Genomic DNA, 21,291 nt, shown 5'->3' on the forward strand with positions numbered 1-21,291 from the left:
CGGGGGCGGGGTACAGGGAGGCCCTTCTAGCTTCTCATTCATTCACACACACAACGGTGGCCACCATGTGCAGACAAGGCAGGGTCCCTGAGATTCCAGGCTTCCGAGGGGGAGATGGATACAAACCACACAGGGAATCCTGGGCAGTTACTGCTTAAATCCAGCCCTGTTCCAACATGTGCTGGCTCTCCTTGTCCTCAGCGGGTCACAGGTTACCTGGGGTGACCTCAGTCCAGCTAGGTGGTCGCGCGGGGCACAGCCGTCGCTAGGACGCAGCTAGGACGCAGCTAGGACGCCTCCACCTGCGGCGTTTGGGTCTGCGCGCTGCGGTTGCTGAAAGAGCAGGTTCTCAGAAGGAAAAGATTTGCGTGAAGGCAGGCAGGAAGTAGACGCTGAGCTCCGGCTCCAACCGAAACTGCTGGGATCTTGGTGACTGGGCGTCAGGTACCCTCCCTCCAGGCCCAGGTGGGAAGAAAACTCCCAGGGCAAATGCAGGGGAGACCCTCGGCGCGCTGCCCTTAGCACCTCTGCCGGAGCCTCGACCTCAGCGTCTGCAAGGAGGGGTACGGGGGCGCTCCATTACAAGAAAGAACCCCTCTCAGCTACAGCTGCTCTCCTAACCCGTCTCGGCCTCCAACGTGCACTGAGGGTTCCCACCCTGAATCCTGACAGCGCTGCGCCCCTCTCCGCCCCCACCCCCACCCAACCAATCCCGCCGGCCTGTTCCCCACGCCCCCTCCCACTTTGCCTGGGCCGGGTCCCCACCTCCACGACCACCACCGCCCAACCCCCACCCGGCCAAGTCGTCTAGCCGTCCCCAACCCCCCGCGCTCACCCAGCCCCCATCCAGCCGGGTCCCCAAACCCCCATTCAGCCGGGTCCCCACGCCCCGCCCACCCCGGGCACCGCCCACTGCAGCCCCGCCCTGCCAGGCCCGGCCCACGTGTCGGGCCTCGCCGGGCGCCCTAGGCCCTTTAAACACCCCACCCTACACAGCACCCCCCCACACCCGGACGGCAGCCGGAGAGGGACAAAACTCGTGGCGCACAGCCAGTTTCCTCCGCGATCACGTCCCGGCTGCCCGGCCCACCGGCCCTCCGCCCGGGTCACCGCCCCCTGGCGTCCCCAGCCCTGCGGGAGAGCTGACGCGGCCGCTGCGGGCGGGGCCGGGAGGAGCGCAAGTCCTCCGCCTCCTCCGCCGCCGCCGGCCGCCCGCCCGCCGCTGGGTGCGCTGCTCGCGGGGGGCGGCCGCGGTGCAGAGGTTCATGCAGCGGTGGCGGCGGCGGTGGCGGCAGAAGAACCGGGCTCCATGCGGCCGCCGCCGCCTCTCCGGCGAGGGGCGGCGGGCTCCGGCCCAAGGTGGGCGCCCCTCCTCGCAGCACCGCTCCCTTCCCTGCCCTCCGCGCGGGCGCTGGAGCCGGTGGGGGCGCCCATCCCCGCCTAGGAGCGCACGCTCCGCGCGCCCTGCCGGAGAGAGGGGCGGGCGTGGCGGGGGCGGGGGCGGGCCGCCGGGACCCCGCGCGGCGGCAGGAGGAGGGGGCTTCCCCGGAGGATGGCCGGCGGCGGCGCCCTGCTCCTAGGCGCGAGCTGAGCCGCCCTGGGCGCGGGAGGCGCGTTGCCAAGCCGGCGTAACGGGCGCCCCCGGCTGCCCGCGCGGCCCCCGTGCCCCGCGCCGCGCCGCGCAGGCCGGGCGGCAGGATGGGCTGCATCCAGAGCATCACCTGCAAGGCGCGGATCAGGCGCGAGAACATCGTGGTGTACGATGTGTGCGCCACCATCGACCAGTGCCCCACGCGCATCGAGGAGACCTCGCCCATCGTCCTGCGCTACAAGACCCCCTACTTCAAAGCCTCGGCCCGCGTGGTCATGCCCCCCATCCCCCGCCACGAGACCTGGGTGGTGGGCTGGATCCAGGCGTGCAACCAGATGGAGTTCTTCAACACCTACAGCGACCTGGGCATGTAAGCGACCGGCTGTGCGGGACGGGAGCGGGTCTCCCTCCGGCCCCGTCTCTGCTCCCACCCCGACCTCCTCCCAGCTCCTTCTCTCTGCTCTCCCCATCCTCTGTCTAAACCTTCCTCCCGCCTCCTCTCCCACCTCCCCCCTCCCTGCGCTTTTGTTTCAGTGACTGGGCGGGCGTAGGGAGGCTCCTCGCGAAGCAGTTTCTCGTGGTTTGCGTCTGACTCCCCGCGAGCGCGAGGAGACGGTGCGGGGCGGAGAGAACGCGGCAAGGAGTGTTCGAGAGATAGGTGGGGGTGGCTGGCCAGTGCCCTGGGAGTTTCGGGGCGTCGTCTGTGGTTTGGGGGCTTTCCAGGAAGAGTTTAGGGGGACCTGTGGAGAGAGAAGAGGAGTGGAGTGCGGGGGCGCATGGGCTGTGCCGCGCGTCCTTTGGCGAAGCAGGTCCCGGGCGTCCGAGCGGGAATGGGTGATTCTGCCCATGCTCCTTTGACTGTTGAAATCTAGCCCTTGTCCCCTGGGCCAGGAAGCCTGGAGGCATTTCCATCTGGAATCGCAAACCCGGCAGAACCGCCCGTCTGGCCGGGCGCCCTCCGGATGAGTTCTGGGCGGCGGGAGCAGAGGCACCGGGTGCGTCAGGCCGAGCAGGGCTGGTGGCCTGTGCGAGCGGCTCTGGCAGGTTCGCCCGCTGTGCGTTTTGTGCTCCATGGTCTTAACTTACTCCAGAACTTTCCTAATTGCGGCGCTGGGAGGGCTCCTAACGCCGAATCTGGGAGCTCTCCAACTCCTTTCAGCAGCGCCGCTCGGCGTGTGCCGGGTGCGGCGGCCAGGTGGAGACCCAGCCTCCCTGGCCACCAGGGGCGGAACCGCAGGCTGGTGCGGTGGCGTCTAGGGCTCTCTTATTTACTAAATTTTCATAATTCCCCGCCAGCCTCCTTTCAGAAGCAGACTCTGAGCGGATGGCAGCTACAGTGGCTGAAAGGGTTGGGCCTGCGTTTTTCCTGCTGTTCCAGGGCAGGTCCAGGGCACCCTAATTAGCTTGCAGCCTATAGGGAACCCCTTTTCTGGAAGTCAGCCTCATTTCGTTTATTAATCCAAAACTCTAGAATCCCCAGGTTCATCCAGTGAGTGTGGATATGGGTCAAGGCGCCTTCTGCAGCAGCCTGCAGGCTCCCTACCGCAGGGCAGCTCCCACGGTCGGTCGGAGGTGCTAAAAGGAATGCTGACAGGTCACTTCGTCCTCCCCTGAGAGAGTTTGCACTTTTCAAGCACAAAAGCTCAGGGCAGGAGAACGCTGTTTCTGCTGCAGGTGTGTGAGAGCGGCCCTCATGCCTCCACACCGTGTTCTCCTCCTTCCCAGGGGTGGCTGGGTCTGAGGAATGGGGGACATGTTATTTTGGGTGAATCACACATTTAAAAACAGACACACCCTCAAAAGAATAATTATATTTGAACATATGTGTCACTTCAAGCTGGCTTTTTTGTTTGTTTTTGTTTTATTTTGTTTTTTAGAAACCTGTTTTTTCCAACCAAGTCAGAGAAAGGCACAGACAGGGCAAGGGTGCCCTCCCTCCTGCCTCCCGGCCTGGCCCTGAGGGCGGTGTAACCTTGATGGGGGGGGGGGGGGCAGTGATCGAAACCTGGGTCCCCTGTAGAGGAGGCCAGAGGGACAGAACAGAAACAGCCTCGGGGTTCCCAAGACCACACAGCCAGGACTCTCAGTTACCTTGATCTCTTTTAATAAGCAAACCAAAAGCAAATACATAAAGATTTCTCCCAAAAAGAAAATGTATCCAAGCTCAGGAGAAGTGGAGGTGAGATGTAAACAGAGGTGGGAGTTGAACATCCTGGACTCCGTGGGAGGGTGTGTCGATGCTGGAACGGACGTTGATGGGCGTGGGTTGGTGCCATCGCTGAGGCTGAGGGGCCGGGACTCCCTGACCCGCCTTGCGGAGTTCTCCCCTTCGGGAGTGGGGAAAGCTTTTGCCTTTGAACTGCTACTTTCAGTATTTTAAGATGTTGGTTTTCAAGTTGTTGATGCAGGGGAGCAAGGACAGTCGCCAAGAAGTCATAAAGCCTATTATGACGGATCTGCGTCCAGATTCCGCCCCTTTGTGGCTGCAGTAATTGCTCTGTTTAAGGCCACTTTGGAGCCCAGATTTGATTGAACCAATTTCCACAAAATGCTGATGCCCGAAAACTTGGCCAGTGTCAACTTTTTAATGGGAGCTCATATGGCATGAGTCGCTGCAGTCTGCTGGGTTTTATGTCCACTTCAGCCGGCACCTCGAGTGGAAAAACCCCGGCACCCGTGTGCAATCAGTGCGCTTGTTATTACACGAAGCATGGCAGGATGAGAGGACTGGGGTTAGAAAGCTGCCTTTTCAATATTTGAAAAGCTGAGGAAATCCACAACTCAAAACGGCGAGAAAACTCTCTTTATGGCTTAATAGGAAACGTGAACTTTTGTGGTTCAAATTTTCAACATTTCCAAGAATAGGGTTCTGAAATAGCTGATGATCATGATGGTCGGAGCTTCACTTGAACTTGAAGTCAAGTGATGGCACTGGCTCAGCTGCTTCTGTGGAGGCGGGATGGGGAGCACTCGTGCGCCCAGTTGTCTCGTGAACCCTGCTGCCGCAGCCGTGGTGACGCGGGTCTCATCCGTCCGTGAGGAGGGGCCACTGCTTTTCTTAACCCACCCGTCAATGAGCCCCTGTTTCCGGGGGCCTCCGACGTTCTGGAACATGTGGGCAGCTTCCCTGCTCCTCGGTGTGAGAGGTGGGGGGGATGCTGGAGCGCCTGGGGCACCGGGCAGGGTTCTCTGGAGGTGTAAGGACTGGACTGGACTTGAATGGACGAGATTCCACTGGGCAAGGAAGACTGGTTCTGAAGGGAAAACAGCAAATGCAAGGGAGGGGGTGGGGCTGGAGTGGAGCTTTCAAGTGGAGACCGTGGGAGAGGGGGTCCTAACGGGGGGCTGGGGTGTGTTGGGGAAGTCCTCGGACAGTGTGGTCTGGAAAGACCAGGTCGAGGTCGGAGTATCCGGAGGGTCTCCATGCCTTCAGACCTCTCAGGCACACGGGGGCTTTTCAGTAAGACATGAGACCTTTATGATGGGAGTTTTGGATCATAGAGTCCAACCCAAGAGCTTCCCTGAGGGAGGTTTGAACCAGAAATGGGGTCCTATGTCAAGGATGGAGGAGGGGAAGCTGAGGCCGATGGGGAGCCCATGTGCACCGTCTTCTCAACTGGAAGGGAACGAACTCTCCGATCAGCCCAGGCTGATGGTGTGGAGGACGCTGGCCTGGGTGGAACGTTAGGAGTCAGGAGGTCCTAGCTCACTCCCCTCCTTCAGCTCTGCCTGTGTCTCTAGTCTTCCCTTAGAGCCAACGTCATTGAAGATTTATCTGTACCCGCTCCCTCTGTCACCTGCTCCTTCCACCCAGGCAGGTTTCCATTCATTCCAAAACGGCTCTCACTCAGTTCGTCTGTGATGTCCATGTTACGCTCACCTTCTCAGCATCATTCCCCGTGGCTGACGGCTTCCTTGCCTCGCTCACTGCCTTCGTCGAGCTGCCGTGATGTTTGTCCAGCTTCCCCTCTATCTCTCTTACCTGAAAAGGCAGTTCATCAGGACTCTGCTCACTCTACATGCTCCCTGGGAGATTTCTTTCTTTCTTTCTTTCTTTCTTTCTTTCTTTCTTTCTTTCTTTCTTCCTTTCTTTCTTCCTTCTTTCTTCTTCTTCTTCTTCTTCTTCTTCTTCTTCTTCTTCTTCTTCTTCTTCTTATTGATTTCAGAGAGGAAGGGAGAAGGAGAGATAGAAACATCAATGATGAGAGAGAATCATTGATCAGCTGCCTCCTGCACGCCCCCTACTGGGGATGGAGCCAGCAACCGGAGTATATGCCCTTGACCAGAATCAAACCCAGGACCCTTCAGTCCACAGGCTGACGCTGTATCCACTGAGCCAAACCAGCCAGGGGTACTCCCTGGGAGATTTCATCCATCCAGTGGCCGCCGATGCTCTCCACGGGAGGCAGTCACCTGCAGCTTAGGGGTGTGTGTATCTACCCCAAATTTCCCCTTGGCCGTCGGAGTGGCATCTCAAGCTTTGCAAATTCAAACCTGAACCCTTGACCTCCACTGCAGTGTCCACCCTGAATCCACATCAGTGTCAGCCTAGGTATTCCCCCACACATCAGGTTCATGCTCCAGTCCTGCTGTCGTCTCCAGGGCAGCTCTATCTGGCCACACTCCCTGTGGCCACCGGATAGCTCTGTCTGGCCACACTCCCTGTGGCCACCGGATAGCTCTATCCGGCCACACTCCCTGTGGCCACCGGATAGCTCCGTCCGGCCACACTCCCTGTGGCCACCGGATAGCTCTGTCCGGCCACACTCCCTGTGGCCACCGGATAGCTCTCTCCGGCCACACTCCCTGTGGCCACCGGATAGCTCTGTCCGGCCACACTCCCTGTGGCCACCGGATAGCTCTGTCCGGCCACACTCCCTGTGGCCACCGGATAGCTCTATCTGGCCACACTCCCTGTGGCCACCGGATAGCTCTGTCCGGCCACACTCCCTGTGGCCACCTCCATCTTAGGACACATCGCCATCACTGTCCTGGCTCCGACAGAGGCTTTCTAACCAAACTCCCCATCTCCAGGTCCTTCCCCACGCAGCAGCCTGAGTGATGTTTTGAAGATGTAAGTGCTACCACTTTTTTTGCTTACGCCCTTTAATGACTTCCATGCAATTAGGTAAACTTTGAGGATGTCTCCCACTCTGAATTTCTGTCCCCAAGCCAGGCCAGCCTTTTCCCATTCCTTCAAAGGGACCAGCTTGTTCCCAACCCAGAACCCTTCATGGGCTGCCCTGTCTGAAATGCTCTCCTTGCCCACCCTCTTCTAGCAAATCCCAGTTCCCCCTCCGGGTCTCAACGGCTCGCTCTGCAGAGAGCCCCTGCCTCCCCCTTTAGGGCGGTCCTTTCCCTACACCGTGTGCAGTCCACGCAGTGAGAGGATTGTGCGCTGGTTTCCGCTGCCTCGGCTCCTGCAACGTCAGTCCGTTTTATTCTCGACGAACGAACAGTGCTGGGCCCGCAGCACAGGGTCAAGAAGCATCTGGTGAAGATAAATAAATGAGCCGTTTGTCTGACCTCAGATGGTCTTTCTTCTCCCCCGAACCGTGTCTCTCCTCGTGGTAGCTTTTCATCTGAAACCTGAGGCCGACCCCACATGCGCTGGGGCTCTGGACACTCCGCTGCCGCTCAGCACGCAGACGGTTTTCGTCGCGGTGCTTCGTGCCGTTTTGTTCCGCGTTGCCTCCTCGGCACAGGCTTCCTCTGCCATGTCCTCTGTCCCTGTGGGCCCCTGTGCAGCAGGAGCCGGGGATAGTGTTCAGCAAGCACCGCGGCCACTCTAGGTCCCCGAGGAGACATGACACAGAGAGCCTGCCGTAGTCCTGCTCCAGCCGGATGACCCACTCGGGCCTGAGCCAGGACAGTGGACGTGAGACTGTGGCCATTGCTGAGATGCCCGCCCTGCCCAGCCATCAGTGCCCCAAAGCCAGCCTCCTGTGTTCCCAGCTGCCTGGGCATGCAGTGTGGCCATGGGCGGGTCCTTCGCTGCCCACCGAGATGCCTCCTGCGGGCATTTTGCTCTTGAGGCCCAGCTTGGCCTCTGTCCAGGGAGCCTGATGGGTATCCAGGCCACTTGTGCCCACACCCGTCCCCCCAGTCCTACTCCGTTCCCAGCCAGGGGTTCCTGATCAGGAAGTAGCCAGAGCTGCTCCTCACCAGAAACACTGGGGGCCCCTGGTCTAGAGCCACAGATGGGGGCACAGGGTCCTGTCCCCAAGGAAGTCCTGAGTGCCCTTGACAACTGGCCTGACGCTGGGCCTGTAATCTCTCCATCTCCCAGGAAGGAGGCGGGAGGGGTGCAGATCTTATCAGAGCATTAGCTGACTGCAGATAAAACACAACTCTGAGTCCTGAGGCGGGGATGGCGAGGGGGGGGGTGGTGGATGACAAATGATGGAGAAAGAACTCAGGGGTTCAGGGGAGAAATCAATGGGGAGTTAGAAAGGACACGGTTTGGAGAGCCTGGGATGCTAAGATCGCTGCTCAGTGCTGGTGGGACGTGGAAGCAGGGCCAGAGGCGTGTGGGCCGCAGGGTGTCTGTGACCTTCCCCGTCGCAGCGAGGTCATTGATGTCCAGGCCGATCTGCAAGTGCTTCACAAAGTTCCAGGTCAAGAAAGAGGGCACCTGAGTGAGGAAATGCAGGGCCTGGTGAGGAAGTCAGGGCCTCAGGACTCCCTCTCCCTTCCCCCCCTCGCCCCCTCCCTCCCGCTTGCATGGCCCATCTGGCCCTCCCTGCGGCCCTTCGAGCTGGATGCTGTGCTTCTGCCCCTGTTATTGATCGGAGACTGAGGCTGGGGAGGTCAGAGGATTTGCCGGAGGCCACATGTCCAGTGATGGGCTGAGCTGGGATGCCTCTGGCCCCTTGTCCTGCCTGGCCCAGCTGTGACGGGACAGGTTAGCATTCCGTTCGTGTCAGGACACAGACCTCCTGGTTAAGGTTCCTGCCATCACTGGCCCAGCTTTTCCTTGGCGTTTGGGGAGACGCTCAGCTTTGTCCTCAGATTTCAAGTAGGTGATCCTGCCACTCTCTCAGCCAGGCACTTAGGTCCCCTGGCGAGAAGAGTTGCCACAGACAACAGAGGGCACTAGTTCCGTCGTGCGAACACGAACCACAGGAAGTGGCTGTGATCTGTGACTGGCTGTGGTGAGACCAGAGGGAACCTGCAGTTAGCAGTCACAGAGCAGTGTGGTGGCCACGCAGAGGCAGGGCCCGCAGGTGCCAGGCCCCTGGGAGGGCTGGAGTCCCCACACCCACGCAGGGAGGCCCGCAGTGCGGATGTCCCCACCAGGACACAGCCGTGGGTGAATCCCGTCTTGCCCACCCAAATCATGAGCTGCTGGGGGTTGCGATGGGTTCGTAAAGAGGGGTGTGCGTGTGCAGGTGTAGGGACTGTGTTCAGAGTCTGGGAGGTCCCGCCACGGGAAGGGGAACAAATGACATTACCGGTGATGTGCGGGACGGCTCGTGGCGAGGTGGGGTGCCTCAGCTCAGGGACCCGCACTGGCCGCCTGGGCTCCTCCCGCAGCTGCCCGTGGCCTCCTGTCAGCACGAGGGGCAGCCCCGGGCCCCCCAGGCAGTCGCCCGGCCCCTCAGTGCGGCCTTGAGAGTTGTTCATCCCTCCGCTCACCACTGGGAAGAGAGAGGCCCCTGGGAGGACCTGGCTCTCCCCCCGGCTCCCGGGACACACCTGTGGCTCAGGATTCTCGCCCTGTGAGGCCTGATGGCGGCGGGACCCTGCCGCTCAGGCGCCGGGAAGCCAGCCAGCTGGTCGTGCTGACTGTCCGTTGAAGACACAGCCGCCGGCTCCCAGCTCGGGGACGTGAGTCCCAGTGCCAGCGCCGTGACCTTTGCGGGTCCCTGAACAAGTCAGTGCCTCGCGTGCCTGCACGTGAACGGGCAGTAAGGTCTGTGCTGCTTCCTTCAGGAACCGAGGGAGGTGCCGCTGGGAGGGCTCTGCTGACCCGAGTGCTGTGCACGTGCTAGAGGGCGGCGGTGCCACCAGGGGGCGACGCCGGGTCAGCCTGAGGGAACCGGCGGGTGTGGTCGGCACAGAAGGTCCAGACTGAGCCAGAGGGCACAGGGACGGCTGTCTTCTGTCTTCCGCGGACTCGCGTGGGTGGTGGCTCCGCGTCCCAGCAGAAGCCACCCTCCAGGCCGGCTCCGAGCCGTGGTTCTGGGCGCAGTGAGAGCATGGAAACCATGCGGTCCGTGCCCGGGAGTGTGGTGTGGGTTCCCAGCCTGGTGGACAGATGGGACCGGCACCACAAATAATGTGTGTCTGAAACTCTTTCTAATATATTCTTTATGATATATATTTTAATAATACATATATTCACAATTTTGTCCCTTTATAAGAGGACCTCCTCACAATAATCATGAAACCTATTTAAGGCAACTGTTTTTCCCGTTTTAAATGAAATAACATGCTCAAGGTCACTGGCAGGTACTGGTCGCATCAGACCTGGCGTCCAGGCCCCCCGCCTCCTGCCCTAGTGCCCTCCTGTGCCAAGTGCACGGTCAGCCAGCCAGGACAGGAGCCGTGTACACTGAGCCCCTCCGGGTGGGTCAGCGCCAGAGGCCTTGAAGACAAGAGAGGGTAGATGAGAACACGGAAATGTGTTCAACAAAAGCAAAGAGAAATTTCAGGCTGTCAGGTTAAAACAAAATAAATCAGGCCTGTGCCACTCGGTGGGGTGACTGGCAGCCTGCCCCGGCTCCCTCTCCCGGGGCCTGGCCTTTCCACGCTGGCTCGTGGGCCGAGCTGGGCAGCCGCGCAGAGGCTGTCAGGGCCTGACTAACGGGAGGCAGTAAATCAGCCTCGTCAGCACGCTGTGCAGGTCCTGGAGGGGGCGGCGGCTGGGCGGGCGGGGGACGCCTGGGCACGCATGGTGGTGGGAACACAGGGAACACCAGAAACAAGCCGTGAGGTGTTGCTTTGCCTTGAGGGGTGGGGAGGTGTCAGGATCCAGGATGTGGGGGCGTGAGGCTTGAAGGCATTCAGACGAGCTCTCCTGAGAGAAGGAGGCTGCCGCCTCATCTTCCTCCTCCTAAGAGACCAGGTGGAGCCTCCATTAAAGTGGCGCCCCCCGCCCCAGCCTTCGGGGCTCAAGACCAGATTCTCTGAGTGACTCCAATATTGGAGCGTCTGTTTCAAACTTGCATGAACAGCCTTTACGTTTTAAGGCAGGATGGCGGTGTGCGTGCCCCCAAAGGAAACCCCGACTCCTGTGGGAGACGGCTGCTTGGCCTTCGGGGTCCGGAGCCTCTTTTGCTAGAACCAGAGTCCACCTTAGGGAACGGGCAGAAATTTGCCGACTGTCTCCCCAAAGGCCACGGGCCCCTTGGTGACAGTCACGACAATCGCAGCAGCATTTGCTGGGCACCTGCTAGCGCTAACCGCTTCCCAGCCGCTGCCCGCGGAGCTGGTGTCCGTCCCGTCCCGAGTAACGGTGGCGAGACTGAGGCCGACGGAGGGGCAGCTTGCCCACGTTACCCAGCTAGTAAGTGACGGACCGGGGTTTGAAACCAGCATTGCGGGGACTCCGGTGAGGTTTCCCTGCCTGGTGGCAGGGGAGTGAATGAATGCGAGCGTGGATGTTGCCCTCACGCTTGCTTTGTCCTCGCGAGGAGGCCTGGGAAACGGGAGTGCAGTCCCCCTCACCTCCCAGCTGGTTCGCTGGGCTGGTCAGCACATGATGGCACTGAGCGAGGGTCATGGGTCAGACCCAGGGGACCATCCCAGCACCCGGATCAGCACTCTACCCTTCCAGTGACCTCGAAAGTGGCTGCTACCAGATCCCAGTCACCCCAGAATCTAGATTAGAGAGCAGCTGGAAAATGTACCTGGGGGCGGCAGACTCACCCCGACTTGGGGGTTTGGGGCGGTGCCGGAAGTCATCCAGCCCAACTGCTGGTTTTATAGATGGGGGCGCTGAAGCCCAGAGAGGGCGGTGACCTCCAGTGAGGAGCAGGACAGGGCGCTGGCCCAGGCCCCCCGACGTCATAGCCAGTGATCACTGCCGGCCGGCAACGGGGCCAGCCGGGAGCCAGCGGCCCGCTCCTGGGCCACGGCTGGGGGCCCTGGCTGTAAAGCAGTAAGCAGGCACCCCACCCTGTTGGGTGAGGGTGCAAATCTGTGGGCAGAGGTGGCTGCCTGCACAGGGCCCAGCCTCCAGCACCCCAAGGGATGTCTCCACAGTTGCCGGGAGCAACAAGACCAGCCTGTTCCCAGTGTCCGCAGGCCACAGGCCATGGTTTGCAAGTGAAAAAGGAGAGGGTCTCCCCAGAGAGGCCCGTCACTGATGCAGGAAGCGGGAGGGCTTCACAGCCGGAGGGAGGAGGATGTGTGGACAAACGGGCTCACTCTGGGTCCCCAACACCCAGAGTCTCTTTCCTCCCCCGCCGCCCCCCAGCCCAGGTGCTGTGCCGTACGTGGCCCCGGTTCCTGCCCACAGACGGGCCAGGCCGCTCCATGCCCCTGGCAGCTCGGGCAGAAACAGGAGCCAAGTGTGTCAAAGTGACAGATTGTGAGGGGCCAGCCCTCCCGGGCAGCAGGCTGAGCGGCGGCCCCGGGGACGGGACAGACGGGGCTTCTGGGAGGGGCAGCCTAGCAGCCGGGGATGGTTTCTGTCGTGGTGTTCAGTTAGGTTTCTCTCCGTTTTTTTCTTTTATTTTTTGTGAACTTGAGGCATTTTAGCAGAGAGTGGGACCTGACTGCCACGTCTGCTCCCCCTGCAGGAGGGGCGGGGGGACCCGGAGTGCGGGGGGCCGGCGCAGTCCGCTGTGCCCTGGCTGGATTGGGGGGAGGGGGTCCCCACCAACAGCTCATCGGCAGACCCGCTGGGATCTTCAAAGGACTGAGTTTATTTTAAAACAAGTCTGTGTGTAAATGACAACTCAGCTCAGTGAATTTGGGTTCTTTATGAGAGCCTCTCATGTTTCTGAGAAACACGCTTCGGAATGGAACAGCCTCCGGGAGCGGCCGGCCTGGCCGGCACGGTGTGGGGCAGGGAAGGTGGGAGCGGCGCTGTCGCTGTCGGCTGGGCCTCGAGCTGTCCCTCCCTCGTGTCCCGTCAGCTATCCAAGCTGCATCTCCCCCCTGAAGGTCAGGTGAGCCCCTGGGACAAACGTGAGCTGCTCGGCCTTCTACACAAATCCTCCCTCATTTAAAGCCCGCTGACATTCACATGGTCCCTGTCTCACTAAGGAAACAGGCTTTCGAAAGAGCGTGTGACTCGCCCAGACGCACAGCCCTAGGACCAGAATGTAACACCCGGGTCAAAGGACTCAACCTGCGCTTCCAGCCTCCACTGTTATAGGTCATCGCTTCGCCGGAAAGAGAAAAATTAGCCTCGGGGAAGGCTGAGACCAGCAAATAACTGGAACATCTGGTAACGATTGCAAGCATTCTTGCCAAACTGAGTGTCTGAAAGGCATTTCACAATTTATCTGGAAGCCCAGAAAACACCCTCTTTTTAAAAAACATTATCGAAGATTTGAGTGCTTGGTGTTAGCGCTTTCTGGACCCCTGGCCTCCTGCCTTTTGCGACCGTGTGCCTGGAAGGTCCATGTGGGTGGGCACGGGCTGGAGAGGCAGTGTCGTTGCTGCTGTCATTAAAAATGACCCCCAAACAGGAAGCATCCCACAGGGAAGGCCTGGGCTTCACAGCCACCAGTCCCCCAGAGCTCATCGCCCTTGCTCGGTTAAAAAGCCTGGCGTCCTCTGTCCATAGGTTCAAACCCTGCCTCCGCCACTGACTCCCTGTGGCGTCGGCAGCTTCCCCGTCCCAGGCTGCGGGGCAGATGAGACGAGCTAACATGTATGAAGCGCTCAGAGCAGTGCCTGGTGCGTGGTGGGCACTTCAGGTTCAGGTTAAATTTTTTTAACAACGGGGGAAGAAATAATGGCCAAATATTCATTGTGTGCCTGGTACACACCAGGAGAGAGGCTGGGAAAACTTGGATCCATGAAGGAAACCTCGTGGGCCTGTCAGAGCCCTTTGCACAGCTGACCGACCAGCTGGTGTTTATTCGGCACTTGGGTGCTGGGCGTTGTGCTGGGACACCATGGGTGGGGTGGCCTGGCAGCCCCATCCTGAGGAGGGGAGCCCCATCCCGAGGAGGGGAGCCCCAGAGACTCGTGAAGCACTCTGGAGGAGCCCATGTCGCCTTTGCATCCAGCCTGCTCCAGGCAGAATCGTGCCTGCGTGCTTAGGGGTTCTGTGTTGCTCGTGCTGGGACCCGGTTCCTAGGGAAGGTCTGGCCTGAGCTGGCAGCCACCACGAGATGTCCCATCCGTCCTGCTCCCTGTGTCTCAGCTCCCTTTACCGCCAAAGGAACAGCATCCAAGAAGAGACGGCTACTGTCACTGTCCACAGCCCGAGGGCTTTTCTGATCGCCCTCACCGCACACAGCCCGCCCTTCGCGTCCTGGTGCTGAGCACGCCTCCCGTCCCCGTGTCCGAACTGCACCCGCTGCGCTCACTGTGTTCCTCCGTGGCCTGGCCGCCTCTCCGGCAAGGTCCTCTCTGACCATCTCCTAGACCTGGCCCTGCCTGAGCCCCAGGCAGCTGAGCCCCGGGCCCGGAGCTCAGAGCCCAGGAATTCGGTTAGGAGCGCAGAATTTCGAGGAACTCGATGGCTTCGTGTGCGCTCGCGCTCGGTGGCTGAGGTGAGACCAGTGGAGGGATTGGCGGTCCTGGCCACAAAGTGGTAAGCGGAGCCTGAACACTGAGGACGGCAGAGGACCCAGAGCTTCTGGGAAGGAAGTCAGGGTCTCCCGGCTCCTGCGGCCAAAGGACGCGCGCTAATGCTCGGGGCGTTCCCCTGCGGAGAGGGGAGGGAGATGCCCGGGGCTCCTTCCTGCTGTCCGTCCACCTTGCCCTCCAATTGGCCTTCTGGGTTCTGAATTTGAGCATCGGCTTAATAAGCCAGCCCTGACCCAATGATCGAGCCTTTTAATTCAGAGGTAGAAGAAGCGACTCAGATAGGATCCTAAGTACTTATCGTCTTTGGGGTCCCAGGCGCCATCAAACCCTGAATGGAGAAGGTAGAAACTGGCCCTTGAGGTCAAAAGCCTTTTCAGCAAAATGGCGTGAGCAGTTACTCAGCCGTCAGGCGGAGACTGTCCTCGGGGAGGCCCTGGGCCTTCTGAGCCGGGTCAGTACCGCCTCCTCTGGGCGGACAGAAGCGGAGGGGCTTTGCTCCTCGCAGCAGCGGAGAGCAGGGCAGGGCCGCACTGTTTCTCTGGCAAACCAGGAAACCAGCTCGGGAGCCGTGACTGGCCCAGGCCAGAGGCGCAGACAGAGAAGCGTGTTCTGACCGTTCTCCACTCCGCCCTCTGCCCCATTCCCCAGTCTCTGGGTCCTGAGTTTGAGCTTCCGTTTCCTGTGCCGCCAGCCGAGAGTCAGCCCCCTTCATGTGGAAGCGGGGATGGCCCTCGGGTGCCGGCGCTGTGTCCGGCTTGAGCTTGTCTTTGGTCATGAACAGACACGGCTGGCCATTCTGCTGACCCCCTAAGATAAGGCTTGCGGCCTCTCGAAGTCGGGGAGCCGCTGGGAGGGAATTGGGGAAAATGCCTGGCTCAGCCCTCCCCCTCCACACAGCCCAGAGCAGGTGAGCATCCCCTGCCACATGGGCCCTTCCCCACACACCCCCCCCACCCCCCAGGGCCCAAGGAGAAGCCCTTTCCCTTGGTGAGCGCGGGCGACGTGCCAACCTGCAGGCGCCAGATGTGCTCGGACAGGCGGGGAGTGAGGCAGGCGGGAGAATTTCCAAGATGTGCTCGCCTGTCTTGGTTCCATGTTTAGAGACCTCTGACGCGGAAGGCGAACACGAAAGCAACAACCTGATGGGAAATGTAAGATGAGTCGGGAGTGGGGTTCTGCAGACCGTGCCCTCGCGGCGCTGTGGATGGCAGACGGGGGCTCGCTCTCTTGTCCCGGGGCCGTTCAGCTGGCGCATCCTCCATTCACTCTGACGAGAATGGACCCAGCCCAGCTTGAGGGCACCCGCCCCCTGTCCTCTCTGGAGAGTTTGAGAATCAAGGAAGCCAGGGCTGAAGTGTGCTTTTTAAATGGTATCAAGCATAGGAGGTGGTGTCAAGTCCCCCCACAGCCCACCACATCGCTGGCTTTTTCAAAGAAACCCAAAATTACTCTCTCACAGGCAGGAGCTGACGAGAGGGCCGCGTCGTTTGTGGAAAGATGAATGAATGGCCCTGGCTGGTTTGGCCCAGTGGGTAGAGCGTCGGCTGGCAGACCGAAGGGTCCTGGGTTCAATTCCGGTCAAGGGCACGTACCTTGGTTTCAGCCTCCATCACGGCCCAAGCCTAGAGCTCGAGCAGCAGGCAACCAATCGATGTGTTTCTCTCACATGGATGTTTCTGTCTTTCCCTCTCTCTTCCACTCTCCCTGAAAATCAGTGGAAATGCCTGTACATCCTCAGGTGAGGATTAACAAGACAAACAAAAACAGGAAGAGGAATGAATTGGTGGAGAAGGCTGGACCCGGTACCCGGTGGGAAGCCTCCGCAGGTCGCCTTCCACCGTGGGCTCTGTGCCGCGTGCTTTGTCCCCTTTGAGCTGGAGGTTTGCCCCGAGGGAGACCAGCTTCACCGAGTTCCTGAGACACTGGCTGGGGTTTGGGAGAGGAGCAGCCTCCCACGCCCTGTCTGTCAGGAGCCAGTGCTGCTGGGAGTGAATGGGGGGCCGCTCCGCCCCTCTCCGCTCCTGCGCTCTGGTTCTGCCCCGTCAGGGAGACGGCCAGCTCCTCCTCCGTCCCTGCCTCCCGCCGCCCTCGCCCTCGGGATGGAGCTCATCCTTCAGGAAATGCGTAATGTTCACGGGCCTCCCTTCCCCGGAGGCAGCTGAAGGGTGCCTGTGCTCCCCGAGCTCAATCTGTCTCTTCCTTTTTTCACAAATGCATCGCCATCTGTTGATTTTATTCCTGTGACACCCACATCAAGATCATTCATAAAGAGGATCGCCGTCCTGCCCCTCCTCCCTCGCAGCTTTTCCCACACCCGAATGCCGGAGCGCGTGGACCTGGGAAATAAATCTCGATCAGCCTCTCTCTGTCTCTGTCTGTCTGTCTCCCCTCTCTCTCTCACCCATGCACGTGCGTGGGATGGGCTGTCGGGCAGTTTTGACTCTGGTGTTTATTTCCCGAATAACCCGAAGTAGGCGGCCCACCCCTTGGTCCTTTCGGAACCCTGGCGGCGAGACTGACCATTTCGGGCCAGGATTTCGTTGGTGCCTTTGTCGGCTGTGGTGCCTCCTGTCATCGCGCCCTCCCTGATGAACTCGCCTTCCTTTTCATTTCCACCAAAGGTGAGCTAGCCGTCCCCTCTCACCGGCCCTGCAGCTCCCCAGGGCAGCCCTGTCCTCCCACCTCGCCCACCCACCCTTCGAGGTTTGTAGGGAAGGACTCAGCGGGACGCCGCATGCCCAGGCCAGGTTTGGCACAGGGCCTGGCAGGTGACGAAGGGCTCTCGCCATGGTTCTTGCCGGTGCCTTTAGCACTTGTGGCCCGTCCTCTCGCCTGCGGCTGTCCTCCTCCTCCAGCTCCTCCTCAGTGCAGCCTCCGCTTCTCATACCTGCACCACGGCCAGGGCCCCCCAACTGGCCTCCTGCCCCCCGAATCCACCCTCCCCTGATGCCTCAGTCAGAGAGGGCCTCTCAGAACCCACATCGATCACTCACCCCCCTGCTCAAAAGCCACCCGAGGCTCACACTCTTCACCGAGGAGCCAGGGGCATCCCTAACCCGTCTCATCTGCCAGTCCCCTCCGTGCTCAGCCGGGCAGCCCCGGCTGGGGTCACCCTCCCTTCTCCCCAGAGAGCCTCCTCGGCGCCTCCTCCATCTGGGCCACGGGTCCCAGCCTCTACCACATACAGTACCTGACGCTTCTGTGTGCCAAATGTGTCCTGTCTGAGCGCATTTGATCCTCACAACGGCCCCATGCGCCAGGTACTTTCCTGTGATGGCCGCTTGCAGGTGACGGAATTGAGACAGTGAACTTGTTCAACTAGAGTGGAACCCAAGTGACCTGGCCCAGAGACAACAGTCAGACCCCAGGCTCTGCGGCCTCGTGTGCTGTTCCCGGACCACAGCCCTCCCTGGACGGAGCCCCTGGACCGAGGGCCCTGGGCCGTGGCGCCTGATCCTGGGCTGTCGGGGCCGCTGGGCGGGCACAGAGCCTCCCCTGGCCTTCCCGTTGGTCCCGTGCTGACCTGTGCACTCGGCAGACCTCACTCACTGGCCCTGTGCTGACGCCACAGAAGCAGGCCCGGAGCGCTTCTCCGAGCTGGAGCCCAGGGTCAGGGGCTGCCGCCTGGGAAACTTGTCCCTCCAGCTTAGACACAAACCTAAAGTAATGACAGTGGCCTCTCAAGTCACAAACCAAGCCAGTTTCTGTGTTTTATGGAGCGTCCTGATATGAAAAGCCCCCCCTCTTTTTGCAGCTGGACCCCAGCCCTTGAACAGAGGGACCCAGTGCCCCCCACTCAGCGAGGGCCTCCCTGGAGTTTCAGGCTCCACCAGCAGCTCTTGGGTGAGACGCTCAGCCCTCCGTTCCCCATGGCGCAGCCGGGAGGCGCTGGGCGCGGGCGTGGCAGAAACCCGCTCTCAAAGGGAAGAGGTGAGGGAGAGGGCCACCTTGTCCTTTCCGGAGCCAGCAGTGCTCCTCGTCCCAGCAAGATCCCGACTTGATAAAGAGCCCACGCCATCCCTCAGGGCTGCCACCAAGTTCCCAGCTCTGCCGGTGACCTCAGCCTGGCCCTAAAGACTGTCCCTGCCCCAAGGGCACAGACGGGACAGTGGGCAGCCCTGCAAACTGCCCCGACTGCTCCATCCTGGGTCACCGGGTCACCGAGGGAAGCCAGCAGATTCCAGGGGCCTGTTCCATCACACCCGGGAGTGGCGTGCGGCTCAGGCCGCTGCCTATCTGACAACCTGTGGGCGGTAGCGCCCGGACCGGCTCACATAGCTGATTTCATAGCGGCTCCTTCGCAGAAAACGGCAAGCAGATGGCTTTGGAACATGGCACCTTCGTCCCCGCACAAGGGGCTTTGGGTAGAACGAAGTGCAGAGTCATGGGTGGGAGGGACACGCCTCACCCGCCACCTCACCTTACGGTGGGACGAGGGGAAGGGCGGTGCCTTGTGGGAAGGCCACTCCCTGTGCACACACCTGTTTCATGCAGACATCTCACTTAATCCTCAGCGGTTCCCCTAAAAGTGGCCGTGTGCTCCCCCTTGGACCGATGAGGAGCTGCAGCAGAAGTTCAGTGACGTGGCCACAGTCACAGGTATGGGCCGGGCCGGTGGGCGGCTCTGTGTGTCACAGTCCTCACACCGAGTGCTGGGGGAGGAACACTGAGAGCAGGAACGCCGTCACGGCCAGTTATCCGTGCAAACTGCGCAATCCCTGTGTCACACGACAGGAACGACGTCACTGAACGTGTCACGTTTAATTGTAGGATTTGCACGGATACTGCGTGCCAGTCTTCATAGCCGGTTGCTCTTACAGTACAGGCATCTGTGAGCAAATGTTAACAATTGGACAGAATTGTTAACAGGTGAGCGGGCGTGGCCTTCCTGGTTCCCAGCCTCAGTGGAAGCAGGCGTCTTTCTCGGGTGGAGTCAGAGCGAGAGCGACGCGCGTGAGCCTGTCACCGAGGCGTAGGCCCAGGTCCCTGCTGCGGGTGACCTCGTCGGCTCTGGGGCAGAGGGCTTTTCCAGGTGGCATCTCCCATCCCAGACAGCCCTGTGCCGAGGCCGGAAGCCCAGGCCCTGCGTCAGCACAGCTCACAGCCTGGTTCTCATCACAGACTCTGCACGATCCACTTAGGAGCTCACTCAGCGTCGCCAGGTCACCCAGCCTCCCGGGCCCCAGGGAACTCTTGCACTTTATTCAGTTGTCCCTGTTCTTCCTCACTGAGCCCCAGTCTGTCCGGTGCCCATCTCTCCGTGGACCACAAGAGCCCCCAGGCTGCCCCTCAGGTACCAGAAGTGCCCGGCCCTCCAGGCCCCCTTCCTCGCCTCTGGCTTCCTCAGCGCTCACTAGCCAGCCTCTCCGGCAGAGGGTGGGTCTAGGGACGGGCCCAAATGCTCAAGAAGAAGGGCATCGAGTCTGCCAAGCCCCGCCCCTCCTCCTCGGTGCGGCCCCTCTGCTCTGGGGAGTTCAGGGACTGAGGCCTGGGGTGGACTGCCCAGCATGGCGTTCCCAGCTCGGTGTTCCTGTCAGCGGATGGCGCTCTCCTGGGGCCCCTTCCTGGCCTCAGCACAGCGCTGTGAGCAAGGAGACCGACCTTGACACTGGTTGGTGTCAGCCAAGCCACCTTCCTGCTGGAGGGTTCCATTACCCAGTGGGGGGGCGGGGAGAGGGGGCAGTTCCTGTCCAGACGTCCTTCCCAGCGTGGCGGGAGGGCTGCCCTCCTGCAGCATCTGCCTGCCCCCGGCTCCAGGCATCGCCTCCCACTGTTCTGTTGAGTTTGGAGGGGAAGCACCCTGGCCCAGCACGGGGGTGGTCGTCCTACCTGGACCCACATCCTTGTCACCTGGGCATCTGCCAGGTTTCGTAACAGCACCGCCGGTCGGGTCTGTCGGGTTTCTGAGCTGCGAGGCGGCGGCTGCGCAGAGGGACACAGAGTCCGAGAGGAAGAGCACGGGCCTCAGGGAACCTGGGGTTTGGGCCCATTTCTGCCACTTAAACGGCCACCTGCCTTGTTTGAGCCTCAGTTTCTTCATCGGAGTCTTGGGGTTAATAGTGGCTTTGACATTCATTCGGGGCTTCTCAGCAGTCGCACTATTAGCATCTTGGCCCAGATCGTTAATTCTTTGCTGGAAGGGGTGGCGGGGCTGGCCTGGGCATTGCAGCACATTTAGGAGCATGCCAGGCTCTGCCCACTAGATGCCAGTAACATGTCCCGGTGTGACCACCAGAAGTGTCCCAGACGTCGCCCAGTGTCTCCTGGGGCAGAATTGTGCCTCCGCCCCCGCTCCCCCTTCCCCCTCTGCCCCCCTCCCCCCGCATTGAGAACCACCGCATGACTCACAGGGTTGTTAAACGACAGTGTGTGCAAATATCGGACGTCACGGTCGTCCTCACCATCCTGTTTAGCCTTGCGGTCTTTTCTGATCGGACTGTGATTACGTAGAAGCAGGAAAGAAACCGTGCATTCTGTACCTGACCCGGCAGGCGGCCTGCCGTCTGTGCTCGCTGCCTGCAAGTCAAGTGAGTTCCTCCTCCTGGCGTGCTTCGCCTGCTGTGCGAAGTGAGAGCCAGAAAGGTGCATAGCAGAGCCCGTTTTCATGGGGGTAAGTTGTGGTGGGAGGGACATTTAAGCACAGAAACTACTGGAATGCAGCGTGTACATACCCAGACTAGGAAGAGGTGCTCAGGTTGAGCAAGTGCTTCCCGGCAGGGCGATGTTTGGGCTGGGCCCGAGGGTGACTAAGATCTCGGTGGCAGACACTGGACAGCATCGCCTCCAGGTGGTCCAAGCAGAGGGCGCAGTGTGATCAGTAGGATTCGAGGACGAGGTAGCAGGAGGCGACTGACTGTCAGGTTGGTGAGTTGTCCTTACCGTCGACGGCAGTGGGGAGCCATGGAGGCTGCTGAGCAGTGGGTGCCATGGTCGGGGCTGTGTTTAAGGGACTGTTTGGCGGGAGTTTCTGGAATGGATTGGAG

At 60.7% G+C, this 21,291-nt stretch overlaps 1 protein-coding gene across 1 annotated transcript in view; it reads left to right on the forward strand.

Annotated features, from left to right (window-relative positions):
- Window positions 1–1,665: 1,665 nt before the first annotated feature.
- The window catches only part of FAM78B (family with sequence similarity 78 member B), a 37,049-nt gene continuing 17,423 nt past the window's right edge, over window positions 1,666–21,291 (forward strand). The window contains exon 1 of the mRNA XM_008153105.3: window positions 1,666–1,961. Coding sequence (XP_008151327.1) covers window positions 1,699–1,961 — 263 coding nt within the window. The 5' untranslated portion in view covers window positions 1,666–1,698. The remainder of the gene's footprint in view (window positions 1,962–21,291) is intronic.

The sequence above is a fragment of the Eptesicus fuscus genome, chromosome 22 (assembly GCF_027574615.1).
Source record: "Eptesicus fuscus isolate TK198812 chromosome 22, DD_ASM_mEF_20220401, whole genome shotgun sequence".
NCBI lineage: Eukaryota > Metazoa > Chordata > Mammalia > Chiroptera > Vespertilionidae > Eptesicus > Eptesicus fuscus.